Genomic DNA, 21,837 nt, shown 5'->3' with positions numbered 1-21,837 from the left:
AGTTGACATAACATTTGAGATGGTACCGTACATCTCCAGCTACGAGGTCGTTCACACAAGCCAATCTGCAGCTCAAGAGAGGGTCAGTCTGAGCGGCTAGGAGCAGCTTTTTAGAGAATGACAGGGATGCTGCAAGTCGGGTCTTGTCTTTGGACGTTTGCTGGCAGAAAACACACAGGTCCGTGTTCAATGCCTTGGCCTTGCTTCGCAGTACCTGAGAGGCTTGGTCGCCTGCGTTGGTCGAAGCACCCACCTCTGCACAGGAGGTCTTAGTTAAAAAAAAAAAATTCAATCTACTGAGATGCATAGCACTTGTGAAAGTGCCATAACAGTCTTTGTGATAAACAAATTCAGTGTCATCAGATACAGATTGAAAACTTGCAGCTTCCAATCTCTCCACTACGTCCCACCTTGCATAGTCTTGGTATTTTTTGCGCTCACTCAGTGCATGCTGCACTCTCTCCAGTCCGTTGCTTCCAAGCTTTCTAGTTGGTTTGTTAGACTGTTTCTGACATATAAAGCAAATGTTCCAATTAGTTGTAGTGTCCACGCTTCTTTTTCTCGGCTGTATGTGTGCTGCTGGTTCCATGACGCCACTGCTGATCAGCACCTGTTCAAAAGAAAAATACGTTAGATCTAGAAGCTAAAACCGACACCATTTTGATAAGCCAAGATTATTTAACATGATTAACAAAACAAACAACTTTTGGCAACATTAGATATATATTATATCACAAACTGGTTAGTGGTTATGGTACAAATATGTACGGATTATGTATATTTAATTGATATTATATTTGTATAGATATTCATTACGATTTGAAAATGAATAAACAAGAAATATGTAATGAAAAAAGCAAAGCAAATCGTACGCTGTGGTGGGAATGTAACGATCGTTAAACCATGGTACAGCCGACTGTTGCAACAACATTTATGGGGAGTGGGTTATGTTTGTTGTAATTAATCAGTCTTATTCACAGTTGTAAACCAATTGTCTGTTACTGTTATGTGAGGGAATAATAATGAATGATTTTGATACATAAAACATATGCATGGGATGTTTATTTGTGAAGTTATTGCAATTTTTCTTATATGTTTATGGTGAAACCGAAATAATTATTCGGCATTTTTTTGTATTTTTTGCCATTCTTTGTAAAATTTCCCGATATTATAGTATAAACCAATATTTTTACAATGTGTATTGTTATTCTGCTCATTTTGACACCAAAAATAAGTTTGTAACTGAATTATTGGTCATTTTATTGACATTTTTGTATTTTCGAGAAAATCAGATATTTCGCGATTGACCTTTTTCACAAAATAGCCCACTGTGAGGTCCCAAATCAAAATATCAAGTGTCATCCAGGCTAATATTGCTCAGGAGGTGTCATGGTTCAATCCTAGCATGGGTGACAGCTTGTAACAAACAGTTACCCCTCATGTAATTTTTTGAGATTATATTCCTAGTCTATTTGTCCCATATGGCAACACACTCTTATGGACACTTAGATAGGCCCTTAGTGCACCACATTGTTTAATCCCCCCCCTTACAATGACTGACGATAAAACATACCGGAAAGACAAGCAGGAGGCGATATGTGTCCTCCAACGGCGCCATGGAGGACACATATCGAGCTCAGGCAGGCTGAGAGCCACGCTCAGAGGGGCTCGTGATTGACAGGTGAGAAAGGTAAAGGAGCAACACACTGATTGGCCACCAACCGATGAGACCACGGCCAATCAGTGCAGACGCCGCAAACATTTGGCCAGTCGGTGTGGAGGGCGCGAAGGAGGATGCAACAAGCGACACGCTGGTTGGTGGAGATGCCCGGATGACGTCAGAGCTGGCCGGACAAAACAGTTGGAGCGGCAGACATTTTCCCTTCTCGTTCCTGGTTCCGTCCTGCCCGGAGCTCTTCCCTTTGTCAGCTCTTCCCTTTGCCTCTTGCTTCCCTTGACTATCCCTTCGTGTTTGACCTGTTCTTGCCTTTGAACTTTGGTGGAGAGACCAGCGCCAATGATTCTCTTCTCCTGCGTTTGCATACGAACGATGAGCGAGGCTTGCGGTTGGAGTGCTGACGAGCGATCGCGCGGGCACGCCGTGGGGTGTTCGCGCCAATGCCCGAGCGGTTCGTGCCAACCGGAGCCATGTCCGGACGCAGGCTTGGGGCCTGGATGACAGAGACAGATAAGAAGCACCACATTCCACAACACGACGAGACAACTATTTTATTAATTCATTCCTGTGTTGTGTATCTGAAGTCTGGTGTGGGGACGTCCCAATTTAGAATTTAGTTTCTTCCGTCACGTTTACTTGTTCTCGGGTCCATAATAAATATTCCTTTTGTACATTTTACATCTGTTTTTGGTTGATTTAGTAATTGATTTCAGGTTTTTTTTTTTGGTTTTTGTTGTTGTTTTTTTGTATACAAGATTGAGGCTCGTGAAAGAGCTAACATTAATCACACAAAAAGTCAAACCGACACAAACCAACACATAAAAGGCACTGAGCAACAAAAAAAGGTTCAAGACGCCTGCGGCCGTGAAGGTAAGTCGGCATAGTTCACCCCGGCTCATGTATTGGTCCGCCATCAATTGGGATAAACGCCTCCATTAAAGCTCGTTTTTGCCATCCGCTATTCCCGGTCTTAACCGAGGGTTAATCGCGCGACAGTATACAAGAAAAAGAAGAAGAAGAGGAGAAGAAAAGGAGGAAGAAGCAGATTTCCCTGCCAAAGTATGTTATTAAATTACCAGGAATGGTTCTCTCGACAGGAAATTGAACACTGGTTGTAGTAGGAAAAGGTGTCTAGTGTATGTATATATATATATATATATATATATATATATATATATATATATATATATATATGTATATATATATATATATATATACGTATATATATATATATTCAGAAAAGTATTCAGACCCCTTAACTTTTTTCACATTTTGTTATGTTGCAGCATCATGCTGAAATCGTTTAAATTCATTTTTTCCCCTCATCACTCTACACTCAACACTCCATAATGACAAAGAGAAAACAGGATTTTAGAAAGTATTGCAAATTTTTTTAAAAAAAAAACTGAAATATCACATTTACATAAGTATTCATACCCTTTGCTATGCCACTTGAAATTTAACTCAGGTGCCTCCCATTTCTCTTGATCATCTTTGAGATGTTTCTACACCTTGATTGGAGTCCACCTGTGGTAAATTCAATTGATTGGACATGATTTGGAAAGGCACACACCTGTCTATATCAGGTCTCACAACTGACAATGCATATCAGAGCAAAAACCAAGCCATGAGGTCGAAGGAACTGCCTACAGAGCTCAGAGACAGGATTGTGTCGAGGCACAGATTTGGGGAAGCCTACAAAAAAATTCTGCTGCATTGAAGGTTCCCAAGAACACAGTGGCCTCCATAATTCATAAATGGAAGAAGTTTGGAACAACCAGGACTCTTCCTAGAGCTGACCGTCCAGCGAAACTGAGCAATCGGGGGAGAAGGGCCTTGGTAATAGAGGTGACCAAGAACCCAATGGTCACTCTGGCTGAGCTACAGAGATTCTGTGTGGAGATGGGAGAAACTTCCAGAAGGACAACCATCACTGCAACACTCCACCGATCTGGGCTTTATGGCAGAGTGGCCAGACGGAAGCCTCTCCTCAATGAAAGACACATGAAAGTCCGCTTGGAGTTTGCAAAAAAGCACCTAAAGGACTCTCAGACTGCGAAAAAAAAGATTTTGTGGGCTTTGATATATTAAATCCAAGGTTGATTACAAATGCCTGCGCCTCTTCTGAGAGACTTTAGGATATCCTTTGGTTTAAGCCTTGATATCTCAAAAGCCTTTGCCAGAGTTTGGCATCAGGGTCTGATATCCAAGCTTCCCTCTTTCGACTTTCCTTCTTCACTCTACTCTCTCATATTGAGTTTTCTCTCCGACCGCTCTATCTCTGCTGTTGATAAGGAAGGAAGGATAAGTTGAACCATTAACAATTATGGTGTCCCTCAGGGTTCCATCCTGTCTCCAACACGCTTTCTTATTTTTATGAATGACCTTCTTTCTTCTACAAATAACCAAATACACTCATATGCTGATTACTTGACATTACATTCCTCCATGTTTTTCCCATCTGCTCCATCCTCCCTCACTCGATGTACATCTCATTTAATCACAGCCAACTCTTTATATTTGGATTTGGACAAGATTTCCCAGTGGGGCAAATGTAATCAAGTTTAGTTTAATGCTTTAAAAACTCAATTTCTTCCCATCTCTCTCTGTAAAACTCCTCTCAACTCTCTAATCTCCTTTTAAAGCTCCACAATTATACCATGTGATTCAATAAACCTACTAGGTATTACCCTAACATCAATTTTTGCTGGAATCCTCACATTACACAAATAGCTAAGTCTAGCTCAAATAAACTAGGAGTCCTATTCAGAGGTCGAAGATTCTTCTTCTCTCAACAGTTGCTTCAACTCTATATAAAGGATTGATTCGTCCTTGTATAGAGTACGTCTCTCACATACTTACTGGACATAGAGGTTCTAGCTCCATATACTTACTGGACAGAATTGAATTCAAAGTAATCTGACTTATCAACTCTCCCAATCTGACTTCAAAACTCGACCTGCTCAAATTACGCCGCAAAGTTGGCTATCTTTATCTTTTCTACAGATATTACTTCGGTTTCTGTTCCTGAGAACTTACTGCTTTTATACCTCCGCCATTAGAGAGACCACAGAATACTCGACAAGCCACTACATCGCAAGATTATTGTGTGGCCATTGGGAACTCAAGGGTGGGCTGTTATGATGTTTGTTTCTTCCCCTCCACTGCCAATCTCTGGAACTCTTTACCATCCCATGTATTTCCAAACACTTACGACCTTCCCCTTTTCAAAAAGCAGATTTTTTACTTCCTCAAAACCTTGTACGACAATTATCTCTCTCTTCACTTTTCTCTTATATTTTTTATCGATGCAGCTCTTTTATTTAAGGCCTGTCTCGATAACGACTACACAGTCCGTGACTGGAGCCTTCAACATAAAAAAACCTGCCATTAAGGTATATTATGAAGTTCAGAAAACTTACACGTGCACACGTCCTTTTGACTACAATGCATACATGCATATTGAAATAGCAGCTTATTAGTGAATCACAATATATTATGATCAGTAAGTTAAATTGGTAAGTCATGATACCATTTTTGTAAAAAAAAATTCCCATCGTCAGTCAAATATAACTTTACATGATTCCTCATACTTGTTTTTCCCCTAATGCTTGCTCTATATGTTGATTATTACCAGCTGCATGGAAGAAGATGCCGCCATTTACCAAGTTTCAGCACGAAACCACAAGGGCATTGTGTCTTGCTCAGCTGTCCTTGAAGTGGGAACGATGACAGAGTACAAGATTCACCTACGCTGGTTTGATCGCATCAAACGTCGTGCTGAAGCACGGAAGCGTGAGCTGGGGAGCGCAATCCCACTCACAATTCCCCTACAAGTCGGTACTCACCGAATGGGAAAGGAAAACAAAATGGCAGTAATTTTGTCGGGTGCCATGACAGTCAGCCCAGAAATGCGAACCACTCGCAAGCGGCCTCCCCCAGAGCTACGACGCTCAGCAGTCTGGGGGCGTACAAGTACAACTGGAACTCCACAACCAAGCTTAAAAGAAAAGGAAAAAACATCGAGTACAAATGTTAATGGCAGGTTAGAAAGACCAAAGGTTGAAGAAAATGAAGGAATTGTTGAGATAAATGCTGGCTTTGTAGCAAAGCTAGAGCCAGCACATAAAAAGAAAATAAAATCTTGGCTCAACGGCGAGTCAAGTTCTGGACCAGAAATACAGACAGCTGGAGGTTATCTTAGACAGCTAGCTAGGTTGTCCCAACAGCAGGGAAGCCCAGCACCAGCTAATACCAGCATCAAGGATGGAGTGTGGGATAACAAGGAGAAAAGGAAGATGCAGGTGGAGACAGTGACGGAAAAGGATGAACCAGCATCAGGCAATGACCACTTGCACCAATCTGTAAACCAATTGTCTCAGCTCAAGAATCGTATGGATTTTCAACGGTTGAAGTCACCAGTTTACCCACAAACGAATGCAAACATGGATCAGACAGCAAAGCCAGCAGTACCTGCTCAACAAAAGAAGGGTGGTGGCAAAATAAGCAGCAAAGAAACAGTGCCTTCCCAAAATCAGCGTGTTGCACCACAGAGTGTTGGTTTGATTCGACGTCTTTCCTTGACTCCAGTTGTTCTACCTCAGGCTGAAGATGATAAAGAGGTAAAATCTAGTGAAATAAATGAAACGGAATCATTCGGTGGTCTTCTTAGTGATTCCGCCTCTGATGTAGAAACACAGTCATTGGTAACAGCAGTTGAAGATTTAATGGGTACCGATAGTCTTCTGTCGTCGGATGATTTTGATACAGCGGATGAAGATGGTGCTAGTACATCAGATGAAGCATCAGCCTATTATTCATTTGGAGGTGACATTGATAGCTCAAGCAGCTCCCACCCATCATCTCCTGCTCTATGGGACATCCGTCACTTTCCTGTCCCTCCGTTTGCAATAATTCCTCAAACAAGCGCAAATCTTGCGCGAAGCATGTCGTCTGAATCTGCATCATCATACTACTCATTGTACCGCTACCCATTGGACAGCAGCTCTCCCCACTATCTATCGCTCTCGGCTGCCAGTGATGAATATTTTCAGACAATGGGGCAGATGGCAGTACCTACAGGGGCTGTCAGTTCAGATGATGAGGAACTGACAGCAACGGAAGGGTCAACAGAGACCCCTACGGAAGATGTGGACTATGAGATGGCAGCCAATACACAAAGGGTAGGTATTTTTGTTTACTCATTTATACCCCCCCCCCCTCCACTCCCTCTTTACCACCCCAACCACCCTCCTCCCCTCCCAGCTTCAACTTTTCTATCCATGCACTGGTTCTAACTATGAAAGTTGTTGTTGCCAGATAGAATGCAACTGCTACATATGATATACGTAGTGTGTTTGAAAAGTATCCGACCTTTATTTTTCGTGCGTAAAAAAAAAGAAGCTAGGGAGGCATTGATTGGTGCACGTATGTAGGCGATCCTAATGCACACGCGTGAATTTTTTCCCACCTGCAGAAGCTGTCATTCGACGGCAGACCGCCGATGAGTGAGGACATGTAAGTGAGCACCGTCGGATTTTCGTTTTTGACAAAATGACGGAAAAACTTGAACAACGCTACTGCATCAAATTTTGTGTTTTTTGGCCTCGGGGATGTTGGATGCTTCCATTGTGATGACTGCAACTTGGTTTCTGGGTCGTACCCATAAACCCAGGACTCATCGCCAGTGATCACTGTGTTGAGGAAGCTGGGATCGCTGTTCACAGTCTCCAGCATGTCCTGTGCGATCTCCAAACGGAGTTGCTTCTGCTCAGTCCTTAGCAGCTTTGGTACGAACTTCGCTGAGATTCTCCTGAAGCCCAAATCCTCCTTCATAATGGAATGAACGGTGTTGAATCTTGCGGATCGTTTCCACTTGGGAATCGCCAAGCTTTACACAAAATTTGATGCAGTAGCGTTGTTCAAGTTTTTCCGTCATTTTGTCAAAAACGAAAATCCGACGGCGCTCACTTACATGTCCTCACTCATCGGCGGTCTGCCGTCGAATGACAGCTTCTGCAGGTGGGAAAAAATTCACGCGTGTGCATTAGGATCGCCTACATACGTGCACCAATCAACGCCTCTCTAGCTTCTTTTTTTTTACGCACGAAAAATAAAGGTCGGATACTTTTTGAACACAGTAGTATGCAGGATACGAGACACGAGTCATGAGGGGCAAGATAAGAAAATAATTGAAAAATAAAAGGGAAGTGGAGAGGATACGAGAGAAAATGGAGTAGTTGTAGGTCAGTGCCATAGAATACTAGAATTGGCGAATTTGTCTTGAGGAAAACTATCGTGATTGGAGGATAGATGATCACATGATCGGAAGGTGCCATCTTGTTACCCATATTCGCCAAGCAATGCGCTAAATTGTGTGCATCTATGCGGACTCTCAATCATATTTTCATCTCGTCAATATTATAGTTTTTTTAAAATTTATTTTGAAGTCGGTTTCGGGGTGTAAAATATGCCATGATGTTCAGCATGGGGCAGTTCCAATCGATCAGACAGAGTAAGGAAGATACATCTTTCTCCTTGTGCTCCAGAAAGGAGGAAAATATGGTAAAGTAAAAGTTTAATGGAGAATGGAGAGCCAACAACAACTCGTTTCTGTGTGCGGTGAGTGAAGAATAATTCTGTTGCTGTTAAAACGAGCTAAGTATAGAATCAGGACAAATAAGAAGTAAATAACGTAAATGGTAATTGATAGAGAAAGGGGGGTTCCCTGTTACAGATTACATTTCTCTCAAGGCGGATCAATTACAATTTAAAGTATTTACTTCTTATTTGTTTTAACTTTTCTTTCTGTCCACACAGTTTGCTAATTTTGTGCTAAAATGATCAATTACACGTCAAATAGAATCAGGAGTTGCACCACGTGACATCCTATGTTATGATACTACCATCTTATATTGGGAAATCTGTTCTGTTGTGAATGTAATACAAGTTGTGATCCAAATAATAAAATAATCTGTATGTGCTGGCATGCATATGTCAAGTAATATTACATATTATTACATATATGGGACCACACAGAATCATCAATGGATCATACATTACGTGAATGAAAGCAATATTACTACTGTATAAACCATGAAACGTCACAAAATGTGACGTGTTATGGTGATGTTTTGTCTCGGTGAAGGCAAGCTGAGATATAAGAAACGTTGTCTGGGACTTGGCATGTCTGATGAATTCAAAGAGTTCATTATAAGTTATTAAAGCGCTAGGCTCATAGCAAAGGGTCTTGAGTCTAATGGGGATATTGAGGGTCTAAAGTATCTTAACGATATTGAGGGTCGAATTGTGTCTTGAGGGTCTAAAGTGTCTTGAGGGGCCAACAAGTCAAAGTGTCATCAGGGTCTTGAGGGGTAAATTGTCTTAACTATCTTGGGGGTCTAATGGGGTCTTGAGGCTCTAAGGTGTCTTAAGGATCTTAATGGTTTAAAGGGTCTAATGTGTCTTAAAGGTCTAAAGGGGGGTCTTTCAATAAGAGTCTAAAGTTAAAGCTCTAAAGGTCTAAGAGGTCTAAAATTTTTAGGGTCTGAAGATCTAAAGTCAAAGGTCTGTAAAGGTCTAAGGGATCTAAAAGGTATAAAGGTCTCAAAGGTACGTTCCAATAGTACACAATTAACGTTACATGCACGTAAACAGTTGGGTAACAATATGGCACCTATTGTTAAGTTCGTCAAACTCTAGTATTCGATGGCACTGGGTTAGGTAGGACAGGGACTTAAAGGGCAGAACTTTGGGAAGGAAAATGATAGGGGAAGAAGGGAATACGTAGGAATGGAAGGGGGTGATGAAAATTTCAACCATTTTGTTAGGGTTGTTAGGGTTAGGGTTGTTCGGGTTAGTTTATGGGTTTATGCAATATGTTTATGGCTTCTAAATGTGTTTTTTGCATGGTGTGAAAACAACATTTTTTTCAAAAAACTTTTCTTTTAAAAAGAAAATTAAAGAACTGTTTTGCCAAAATGTTTCTTTACAGGTATAAAACTCCATCCAAACTTTTTGAGTTTTTAGCTCTACAGTCACCAGTAAGTAAATAGTTCAAAATCAGTTCAGCAAAAGCATATATGTTGAGATGTTACATTTAATATTTGCACCCTTCCTTCCAATCCTGTTTATAATTCCATATTTCAAAGTTATATCAGAATTAGACCCTTTTAAATATTTCACAAGAACCTGCTTTTCCATAAATCTTGTCTGATTACCTTTAGCAGTGCTCACCCAATACCCATTATTCATCACACAGGTAGATTCAGCTTCACCTAACATGGAAATCCAAAGGCGGGATGCCTTCCGACAAGGAGGGCCTATTCCCGAGGATACTACCAAGAATTCTGGAACAGGCGATAAGTGTTCATATGCCTGCATCACATCACGAGTAGCTTCCCAAGAGGGCTTTGAAACTGCTGAATCAGATTTGGAGAGCGTCGCTTCTGAAGGGAGTTGGCTGAAACGAAGGACCAAGGTAGGTGGAGATCGCAAAAGTGAAAGTTCATGCTTGTCATCTCAAGAAAATGAGGAGATAGTGAATGTGAAAGGGATAAGTCAGCAGCGGACACGGAAGAATGCCAGAGAAAAACCTGTTCGTCTTGGAGTTCAGGTGATGGATCTGCCAGATCCTAAATTGGTGGCGGTCAGTTCCGACAGAACAAGTAAAAAACCAGTAGTCAATGGGCAAGCAAAACAGATAGAAGGCAGAGGTCAAGCATTACCAGAAGACAGTGGAACAGAAACTCCTGGCTTGACTTCGGAAGATTTGATGGAAACTGCAAGTGAAGGTGGAAGGCAGGAGGAAAAGACTGCTGTGGCTACAAGGAAGGATATCACAAAATCCATTGACCATGCAGTTCCAGTGACGATACCTTCATGGACTCAAAGGGTGGCAGACAAGCATATCGGTACGAAAGCAGATGAAATTGCTGAGAAAAGGTCCATGTTAAACAAAAACAACAAAGATACAGTGACCAAAAAAATGCAAACCCAAACAGACAAAAAAGGAGGAAGTAAAAAAGGCATCCATTCTACAACTGTCGGAAGGTTAGCAAGTATCTTTGGGGAAAAGAAGAGACAGCCAGAAATTAGAACCAAATGCAAAGCATCTCCCAGTGATGTTGCGGAAAAACCTGGCCTGAACAAAGGTTCCCCAGCCATTGACATCATTTCAGGCCAAGGCTTAAAGGCCCAACCAGTGACAAAGCCTTCACCCAGCAAGACAGGTGTCCAGGAACGATCAATTCAAAAGAAATCAGCAGAGCCAGTAAAAAACAGCAATCTAAAAAAGGGTGATCTGGAGGATGCTTGTATCCAAGAAATGCATCATGAGCAAGCGCAGCCTGTATCGGTGAAAGGACAGTTGGAAATGGCCTCGACGTTGGAAACTTTGCCCACGGATCATATGAAGATACTCAAGGATTTGCATCAAGATTCAGTGATTACTGCCCCAGAGTCTAAAATTGATGCTCATCTGTTGCTGACGACATCATTTGCTGACGACGCACCACAGCCTTTAACCTGTGATTTGACTTCATTTGTAAAAACAGAATCTGCTACGTTAACTCCACAACCTGTTACCTCAGTCTCAAAGACAACTCCACAACCAACTCTCGTACCTGATACAAACCTAACTGGTACCTATGATTCTGCCACAACAGTTACAGCTGTAGCTACTACCTCTGCCGCTAAAGTTGCTTCTGTGACAACTACGACCACCACAACAATGGCAGATAATTCAGAAACTGCCATTGATGCTACATTGGGAATCCCATCGGCAACTCCCCAAGAATTGGCTCTGGGAGCCAGACGGAAAGTCTATATTCCTCGTTCTCCTGGAGCCTCCCCGAAGGTCAGTCATGCATCTCAAGTGATTCGGCCTAATGAGGCTGATGTTAAATCACTATCCCAAGCGGTACCTACAGTGAGTTCAAGAAGGCCTGGAAGCAGGCTTTCATGGTCTTCATCCGATGACGAGGATGAACAAAAGAAAAGAGATGAACTCGGTAGGATGTTGCCCGGAAGGCGCAGAAGGACACAGAGCGATAGAGGCCATCGTCCTGGAGATGAATACCTATTTGAGGTCAAGGGTGAGTTTGTGTTTCCTGGAAGTTATTGTCTCATTGTAACAATGTTAAATAGTTCAGCCCTAGAAGCCATGATACACTATAGGTAGTCAATGAAAAGCTACATCTCCATCAATTTGCTCAGGTTGGTACTTTTATTGGTAGTTTGCTATGAGAAACTTTTAAAGATTTAGCTGGTGGTTCCTCAAAGCAAAACAAGTTTTAAAAATCTGAGATTTATCCGTTCAGAGATTCTTCTTCAATTTCACTTTCTATTGTTTGAATTTTAAAAAAGATATACACTTATAAATCATAATTGGAACTTGAACTTCATTTGTCCAAATCTGTAAGCCCAGATAAGTTTAACTTTCACTAGGACTACTCATATTAACAGCACAAGGTCTTTTGTTTTAGGTGTACATGATCTACAGGTTAGGGAAGAATTTCCTGGGAATCAAACAACAGTTTAAAACATCAGAACCAGAATTCGTTTCATGTGTTGGCGATAACTCATCTACTCTTCACGAAGGACAACATGGGATCTTTAACGTCCACCAACTGATTTTGGTGGACGGGACACCCAGTTGAGCGTACATCTGAGGGACGACACGCACATTGGCCATCCTGCCAACCCCCATAATATAATGACGATATAGTACGAAACATAATGTAACCAATTAAAAGTGCTAACCACAATTTAACCATAACGTGGTGCTAACTATAATGTAACCACAAAATGGTATTGGTCAGAAAATAACCACGATATAGTATATTGGCACACGTGGTTTCCGCAATTAGAAATTTGTTTCTGTGGCTGCGGACCACCTTTGGCTGACCCTGAATCATGCACGGATAAAACTGTTGATATGATGGATTATTTGCTTGTATGGATAGTGCGGCCCTGCTATACTGAAGCATTATCTAAACTTTAAAGTCATTATGTGATTTATTTTGTTGTTGTTAAAAGCAATTATGACATCACTCGTTTGTCTTGTTTTTTTAAACACTCCTTATTCAGCATTGATTCAGACTCAGAGTACAATCTCATCAAACATCAAGTCACAGAATCCACCATCTCCTAAGAAAATCAGGTCCCAAGTCCCACTCTCAACAAAGACCGACACCAGCCAGGTATCTGCATCACCAAAGATGAACAGAGTTCAGTCGCCAGTTTTTGGCCAGTTTTTGGCACCACCACGGCCGGATGCACTACTACCCTATACAACCGCATCGACCATTACAGGAGAACAGGTGGTTTCTGTAGAAGAAAAGGAGGAAGTAGAAAGGCCTCGAAAGATTGAAATCAAGCCTGATCCTTTCAAAGGTAAGACCTTTTTAAAATCTCTGCCATTGCAGGTGGACGGACGAAGGTTATGTTTTCACCCTTGTCTGTTTGTCTGCCTGAACAGGATATCTGAAAGCATTGTGGACGGATTCAGCCGAAATTTGATGGAAAGGTTGAGTGTGTGACAAGGACGAAATTAATCGATTTTGATGAAGATCCGGATACCAGAATTTTTTTTACATTTTAAAGTGATTCTTCACCATTGAGAGATTGGGCGAAAACGGATATAGTGTAGCATAACGTTTCAAAAAGTTGTTGATGAGTTATGGGCAAATCTAGGTGGATGACTTGGTTAGGTGCCCCAAACAAGCTGATTTGATTTTGGTTCAGGTCTGGATCCAGATCCAGCCTATCAGTGGGATATATAACGTAAACTGTTCAGGCTGGAAGAGGTATGTGCTCTACCGGGTGTCGTTCTAGTTAGCTACGGGCAGCTAGAGATGGGGTTTTGCAATCACGTGTGTGTGTGTGTGTGTGTGTGTGTGTGTGTGTGTGTGTGTGTGTGTGTTTTTAGGGATTAAAAAAAAAATATTCCTTAGGATTTTGTGATCAGCTATTTTATGGTATGGTTGCAGGTGAAATAATTAGGAATGTGAGAGAAACCACCCACAGCTCTGAACTTGTCAAAGATTAAAACAACTAGTCAGACGTATGTTAGCAGAGGGAGCTATAGTTGGCAGATTAAAACAAGTTTTCTTTAATCTATCTATAATTCCAGCAATCTCTGTGTGTCTGTGTGTCTGTGTGTCTGTGTGTCTGTGTGTTTGTCTGTGACCGCTGTTTCTCGACAACCACGGGTCCGATATACTTTAAACTTGCCAGGTATATTGCTGGGGACCCGAGGATGTGCCTTTTCAAGGTTTTAAATTAATCGGAGAAGTACTTACCGAGCTATGTCCAAAAAACGCTTCAACCAATCAGAGAGCAGCGAGCTATCACGTGTGCCGAACGTGGCGATCAGACTCTACCTCGGACGGCACATTTGACAGCGTATTCATTTATTTCACGTTGGAAAACTATGTTGCCGTTAAACTATGTTTTAAAACGAATTCAAACTGCGATTAAATTAAAACGATTCATCGTAACTGCGACGATTTGCGAACTTCCGGACAGTGAAGACTTCACTTCCGGCAGCCAATCACAGAACGCTTTGTTGCGTAGGCGTGGCCGATGTGAGCGCGTTACGAGCTGAGCCGATGGCTGATGATGCCGATGTGAGACGAGCGGAGCTGAGCGCGTTACGAGCTGACCGCCATTACGGTTCGTAATTCGTTTTCTTATGCGCATTATTTTTCCCAATTCAGTCAGAGCGAAGGGCGGAAGCGAAGAGCGTTGTTTTTTTTGTTTACGGGCGTACGGGCGGGGTAGAGCGTACGGGTAGCGTTTTTTTTTTTTTTTGGCAAGGAACGGGCACCCACGTACGGGCAATGCCCTAGTATCACAAAAGACACCAAATCGATTAGTAAAATACAATACAAATAGTAAAAATATTATTCATGAGATCTTTATGTTAATACAGTACAATATAATAATTAAATATACTACAAATCAATGTTGCTAGGAGACGGCAGCATGCAAAAAAACGTTATAATAATAATAATAATAATAATGCATTTATTTTATATAGCGCTTTTCAGGAAGCCCAAAGACGCTTTGACAGAGTGCAAAACATAATGCATAGCAAAACATAAAAACAATTGCAAAAAAAGAAGAATCAATAGGGAAATATTCAAAGCACAAAGGAGGGAGAAGGAGAGGAGATAGTCAGGGGTTAGATGCTGTGGGTTAAATGTTGAATGCAGTGTTGAACAGGTGGGTCTTGAGTGATGTTTTGAATGTGGTGAGTGAGGAGGAGTCTCTGATGGTGTGAGGTAGCGAGTTCCAGAGGGTGGGAGCAGCGATGGAGAAGGCCCTGTCCCCCCAGGATCTAAATTTGGTCCGGATGGGGGGGGTCAGGAGGTTGGTACCAGCAGAGCGGAGGTTGCGGGTGGGAGTGTGTCTGGAGAGGAGGTCAGCCAGGTAGGATGGGGCCAGGTTATGGAGGGCTTTGTAGGTCAAGAGGAGGATTTTGTACTGGATTCTCTGGGAGATGGGGAGCCAGTGAAGCTTGTAAAGGACGGGGGTGATGTGGTCACGGGTCCGGGAATGGGTGAGTAGACGGGCAGCGGAGTTCTGAATGTATTGGAGTTTATTGGTGATTGTTGAGGGTGAACCATAAAGGAGGCTATTGCAGTAGTCCAGACGGGAAGTGATGAAGGCGTGGATGAGGGTTTCTGCAGCCACGGAGGAGAGGGATGGACGGAGACGGGCGATGTTTTTCAGGTGAAAGAAGGCTGTCTTTGTGATCTGTTTAGTGTATTTGTCGAAGGAGAGGGTTTGGTCAAAGATGATGCCAAGATTCCGGATGTGAGGGGAGGTGGATACTGGGAAACCGTCGATGTTGAGGGCAAAGTTATGGGTGGACTTGGTGAGCGTTTTTGGGCCAATGATGATTATTTCAGATTTATCACAGTTAAGTTTGAGGAAGTTGATTTGAAGCCAGGATTTTATTTCAGTGATGCAGTTTGTCAGGATAGAGTGGGTGGCAGTGGAGATGGACTTGGTGGAGATGAAAAGCTGGATGTCATCGGCGAAGCAGTGGAATTGGAGACCATGACGGCGGATTAAGTGACCGAGGGGGGACAGGTAAAGGATGAAGAGGAGGGGGCCAAGAACTGAACCTTGGGGGACACCTTGGGGGAGGGGAGCAGTGGGGGATTTGCAGTTATTGATGGAGATGAACTGACGTCTGTCAGAGAGGTATGATTTAATCCAAGAGAGGGCAGTGCCGGTAATGTTAAAGGTGGTTTCAAGTCGGGTGAGGAGGATGGTGTGATCGATGGTGTCAAAGGCGGCGCTGAGGTCGAGGAGGATGAGAATGTTGAGGTTGCCAGCGTCAGAGGAGAGGAGAAGGTCGTTGGTGATTTTGAGGAGAGCAGTTTCAGTACTGTGGTTGGAGCGGAATCCGGATTGGAATGTTTCATACAGGTTATTGGCAGAGAGGTGATGTTTGAGTTGAGTGGCTACAGCGCGTTCCAAAACCTTTGACAGAAAGGGTAGGTTGGAGATGGGTCTGAAGTTATTTAGGGTGTCAGGGTTTAGTCCAGGTTTTTTCAGAATGGGGGTAACAGCAGCAATTTTGAGGGATGGTGGGACGATGCCTGTAGACAGGGAGGAGTTTATTGTTGCAATGATAAGTGGAGAGAGAGCAGGAAGGGAGGCCTTGACAAAGCTGGAGGGGATGGGGTCAAGTGTGCAGGTGGCAGTTTTCATTCCGATGAGGAGTTCAGAGAGGTCAGTAGGGGAGACTGGGTAGAATTGAGACAGGGGGTGGCAGGATAAGGGGGGGCAGGTGGTTTGAGGGGGAGCGGGTGCGGCGGTGGTCAAGCTGTTGTAGATGTTTTCAATTTTGCGTTGGAAGAATGAAAGGAAGGAGATGCAGTTGTCTATTGTGAATGACTGGGTGGTGGTGTTCAGGGGGCTGAGGAGTTTGTTTATTGTAGAGAAGAGTGCTTTTGGGTTTCCGGAGCCAGAGTGGATAATTTGAGAGTAGTAGGCGGAGCGGGCACGGGAGAGGGCATCTTTATAGTGTTGTATGTGGTCCTTGTAGGCCTGGGAGTGAACTGTGAGACCTGTTTTATTGCGGAGTCTTTCAAGTTGGCGAGCACGAGTTTTCATCAGGCGGAGTTCAGGGGTAAACCAGGGAGCAGAATGGGTGAAAGAAACGGTTTTGGTTTTTATAGGCGCAAGTTGGTCAAGGCAGGAGGAGAGAGTGTGGTTGTAGTAGTCAGTGAGGTCAGAAGGGGTGTGGAGGTCAACGAAGGGAGAAGTGGACATTTTTTCAGAGAGGGTCGATGAGAATGAGGTAGGTGAAAGAGCGTTTAGCTTACGGAAGTTGATAGTGCGATAATGCCTTGGTGCTGGGGTGGGGATGTTGATGGTCAGAGTGATGGCTAGGTGGTCAGAGAGAGTGAGGTCGGAGCCAGAGAGATGGTGCAAAATTAGTCCAGTAGAGCAGACAAGGTCCAAAATGTGACCACGGTTATGGGTAGGAAAGTTGACATGTTGAGTGAGGTTAAAGCAGGTGAGTAAATCAGTGAAGTCAGTGGTTAGCGTGGAGTCAGTGGAGTCCATGTGGATATTGAAATCACCAAGGAGGAGGATCGAGGGGGAGAGGGAACATAGCTGGGTCAGAAAGTAGGAGAAGTCAGACAGGAATGATGGGTGTGGTTTGGGAGGGCGGTAGACAACAGCCATGACTGACTGTGTGTGACCAGAGAGTTTAAAAGCCAAGTGTTCAAATGATGGAGCAGATGAGATGGAGATGAGGTTGGTCTTGATGTCTTGTCGGTGAATAACGGCAATTCCACCACCTCGGCCCTCCGAGCATGGTTTATTGATGTAAGAATATCCATTGGGTGTGGTGAGGTTGAGCGTGTAGTAGTCCAGTGGTTGTTGCCAGGTCTCAGTGAGACAGAGAAAGTCCAGTTTATTTTCCAGGATGTAGTCGTTCAGGATGAGGCATTTGTTGTTGAGGGACCGGGTATTGAACAGGGTGAGCTTGATGTTGTTTTGTACGGCGGGTATGAATCCAGGTGATTTGGCCAGGGTTCGCAGACAGGAGGTGCGATTTTGTGCGTTGTTGTGACCAGGTGTGTTGGGACGATGAGTGGGAGTGCGCTGAGCCGACCAGAGGATGGGGATGGAGTGACCTGATTGTAAATAAACAAACTTACGACCGGAGCCACGGTGAATGTACCTGGGTCGACGCAGGAGTCCATTCGATTTGATTGCAGAGATGCATGATGGGGTGGAGCGGGTTTTAAGCAGGAGAAGCCTTGCGGCGGAGTACCGCAGAGCCATGCCAGCAGGAGCGAAGGGACGAGCACGAGGCCAAGGGTGAGGAGGCGAAACAATCGTCACAACCCACGGGAGTGGGCCCGAGGAAACAGCGAAGGAGCTGAGCAGGTGAAGCCAGGAGCAGAGCCGGGACCATGCAGAGGGCAGACAGGAGCGAAGAGACGAGCACGAGGCCAAGGTTGAGGAGGCAAAGCGGCAAATGCAGTGGCAAACGACCGCCGCCGCTAATCAAGATCACGGCGGCAAACCGCCACCACCGCCGTTGCAAACAATGGGCACAACCCACGAGAGTGAGCCCGAGGAAACAGCGAAGGAGCCGAGCAGGTGAAGCCAGGAGCAGCAGAGCAGAGCCGGGACCGTGCAGAGGGCAGACTCAATGGCCAAAAATCCGCCACGACCACCAGGAAAGCAAGATACGGACAATGGTCCAGTCAGAGAAGCGGCGAGCAAGTGAGGCCAGCGTCCTCTCACAACCGGACCGGAAACGGAAATCAATAGGTGATATTATAGGTGATAGGTGATAGAACATTCGAAATACAGTTTGATCGAGAGGTAGGTGGTGTGGTCGCTGTTTGGTGGACATGGTTTATTTAAGGTAAGATGTGCATGATTTAATGATGTCATATTATGGAGTGTGTAAGGAAAGTTCTAAATATATGATAATACATTAAATCTAGCGAGTAAAGTTGGAATAAGTGATGTTGTATTGATGAGTTGACTGACTGCCTGGACGCAACTGAGGTTGTGGATCTATTGATGTGGATCCATGATCGAGGTTGTGAATCCACCGTTTGGAGAGGTCCTGGGCTGAAAGGATTGAAACCTCGAGGAAGAACGGTGCCCAGCTGATGATCCATGCAGTCGGGAAACTAGTCATTTGCTTACAGGTTAAGGTTCTTGCTTTTGGTAAAGGAACTATGTTTTGAGGTTTACAATTTAAATAAAGTTGAATATGGGATGTTGTGAAATCTTAATATAATTCACCAAATGTCCGTCTGTCCGTCCGTCCGTCTGTTCCCAGGTACCGCAAAAACGGCTGAACCGATCGCAACAAAATGTTGGGTGGGTAATCCTGGGACCCCCTGGAATAAAATAGGCTATATTGTTTTTCCAATTTCAGCTTTGGTCTCCAGCATTTTCAGGTTTGGACTCCCGCATAACGTTATTTTCCCGGGTACCACACAAATGGCTGCACCGATCGCAACATGACGAATGAAAACACACAGTTAAAAATAATGACCTCGGACAAAGACCTTTTATAAGGACTTGGGTTGAATCCCTGCTTGAGAGAATGCCAACCCCCTCCCCACCATCACGGTCGTCTCTCCAACTCAAAATCCCACGCAATATGCGGAAAGGACGACCCAAAACCAATTATCTACTTTTTGATTCGTATACAAACATCATTAAAAGTAAATAATGACCTCGGCCAAAGTTCAAACGACGTGAGTTTAATCTCTACATGAGAGTTCCACATAGCTATTGGGGCGGTGTATAAGCCGCCCCAATATAAGCCCGCAATATAAGCTGTCTCCATCGATCTTGCCAAGGCCGTAACACCTATCGGCTCAAAATCCTTTTAACTGTTGACTTGGTAGTTTTTACAATGAAGGAAACATTAACAATGTTGTTAAAAGTTAATTTTTTTATATTAATGCTATTTAATTTGTGATTGGAGTTATGCTGTTTCGAATAAAAAAGAGACATCGAGTTCAAGTGCATGACGACATGCCGTGATGGTTTCTACTTTCTAAATGTGAAATTCACAGATTGCCATATGCAGATTCGCCACGGTCCCACGATCGATGTTTCTACACGTGAACGTACCCATTTGTTTGCGAACGGGTACGTTTTTCACGGACATCCTTCACGAACTTGCTGTCCATGTCTGACGTGCGACTGAAGGTGCTACAGGAATGTGGAATTTATTGGTTTCATGCTTTAGCATTCATCGTTTCTGCATTGTCTGTTTGCTTCTGGCCTCCCACCCGTGCATAGCACGGGTACCTCACTAGTTAACATAATTTACATAAATCCTTTAAATTATTTATATTTAAGTTTAGGAACAACCAATACTGCACAATTAATTAAATGCATTTTAAAATAAGAATTCAATAAGAGAAATAAGAATTGAAAATCATAAGAGATAGAATTGTGAGGAACAAAATTTAAAAAACAAGATGTGTGTGTGTGTGTGTGTGTGTGTGTGTGTGTGTGTGTGTGTGTGTGTGTGTGTGTGTGTGTGTGTGTGTGTATATATGTGTGTGTGTGTGTTTGTATATGTGTGTGTATGTGTGTTTGTATATGTGTGTGTATGTGTGTATGTGTAAATGTGTATATGTGTGTGTGTATGTGTATGTGTGTGTGTGTGTGTGTGTGTGTGTTTGTATGTATGTGTATATATGTGCATAAATATGTGTGTGTATGTGTATATATTTATATCTATATATGTGTGTGTATATGTTTATGTGTGTGTGTGTGTGTGTGTGTGTGTGTGTGTTTTTGAATAAGAGAGAGACAGAATTGTGAGGAACAGAAATGGAAAAACAAGATGTGTGTGTCTCTCTGTCTGTCTGTCTATCTGTCCAGGCCGTAACGTTTTTACCATTCAAACTTTTGTCATCAAATTTTCAACAAAGTTTTATTATCAGAATACGAAAAAGACAAATTAATAATTTGTTTAAAAGGTCAAAGGTCAAGCGTATTATGACATCCTATTGATCTGAAATTTTAAGAATTTGCATATTGCAGTTATTTTAGATCCAGTTATTTTATCTGAGGCCTGTAGGCCATGGGCCAGATATGGTCCTCGTGCACCCCCCCCCCCCCCCCCACAACTCTACCACCCCATATATTTTTGAAGCACTCGGGTCCCCTCAACATGAGATCAACTGGTAACAGTAAATAAACTGGTTCTTACTATTCATTTTTCACACATATTTGATGGTACCCTTAAAATATATCTTTTCCGTGTCGTTATGTTCCCTGAGATGGCTGAAAGTGGTCTGAGTTATATAAGTTATATATCATCTGAAAGGTAATTATCTGCTGGTCATTATAAATGGCATATATTTTAGATTTAGTGTTACCATTGGCCTCAAAAATCAAGTCGAACAGCTGTACCCCATGTTTCGCTGTGCCAACGTAACACAGACTAAGATATTCGAACTTATATGTTCAATCCAGCCGCACTAGACTTTATTGACATTCACCACAACTTTCTGGACATTCTTCATAAAAATACCTTTCATTTGACACCAAATATGTCTTCTTACCAGTAAACATCTATCAGATATGACACTGTAAACAGACCGCAGGTGTGCCGACAATTGCCGCATATGCTTCTCAGATGATCCATGTGGTAACACTGTGTTAACTTTCAACACAATTAAATATGAATTGCTAAATTCACACACAATCACACCTTATTTGTTACAGTATAACAACATTGCTGCTTTCTAGCTGAGCAACATACAATGCTCTCAAGTCTGATAGTTTCACAACCTTGTGGCAATGTGACACCTCCTTATCTACAACATCACAAACTACTTCAAGAGCTTTCTTGTGAACTTCTTCTAGTTCTAGCTGATGCTAGATTCTAGCTGATGTTTTAGCTGATGCTAGATTCTAGCTGATGCTCTAGCTGATGCTAGATTCTAGCTGATGTTCTAGCTGATGCTAGATTCTAGCTGATGTTCTAGCTGATGCTAGATTCTAGCTGATGTTCTAGCTGATGCTAGATTCTAGCTGATGTTCTAGCTGATGCTAGATTCTAGCTGATGTTCTAGCTGATGCTAGATTCTAGCTGATGTTCAAGCTGATGCTAGATTCTAGCTGATGTTCTA

General features: G+C 42.9%; 1 protein-coding gene across 2 annotated transcripts in view; it reads left to right on the top strand.

Annotated features, from left to right (window-relative positions):
* The window catches only part of ALPK3 (alpha kinase 3), a 105,019-nt gene that overhangs the window by 30,342 nt on the left and 52,840 nt on the right, over positions 1–21,837 (top strand). For both annotated transcript variants that reach the window (XM_078773039.1, XM_078773038.1), the window contains exons 5-7: positions 5,316–6,865; positions 9,943–11,772; positions 12,767–13,072. In XM_078773039.1, the coding sequence (XP_078629165.1) occupies positions 5,316–6,865; positions 9,943–11,772; positions 12,767–13,072 (3,686 nt within the window). The remainder of the gene's footprint in view (positions 1–5,315; positions 6,866–9,942; positions 11,773–12,766; positions 13,073–21,837) is intronic.

Source organism: Myxine glutinosa, chromosome 2 (assembly GCF_964187855.1).
Source record: "Myxine glutinosa chromosome 2, kmMyxGlut1.1, whole genome shotgun sequence".
NCBI classification, from domain to species: domain Eukaryota; kingdom Metazoa; phylum Chordata; class Myxini; order Myxiniformes; family Myxinidae; genus Myxine; species Myxine glutinosa.
This window is presented reverse-complemented; position numbering and strand designations above follow the sequence as displayed.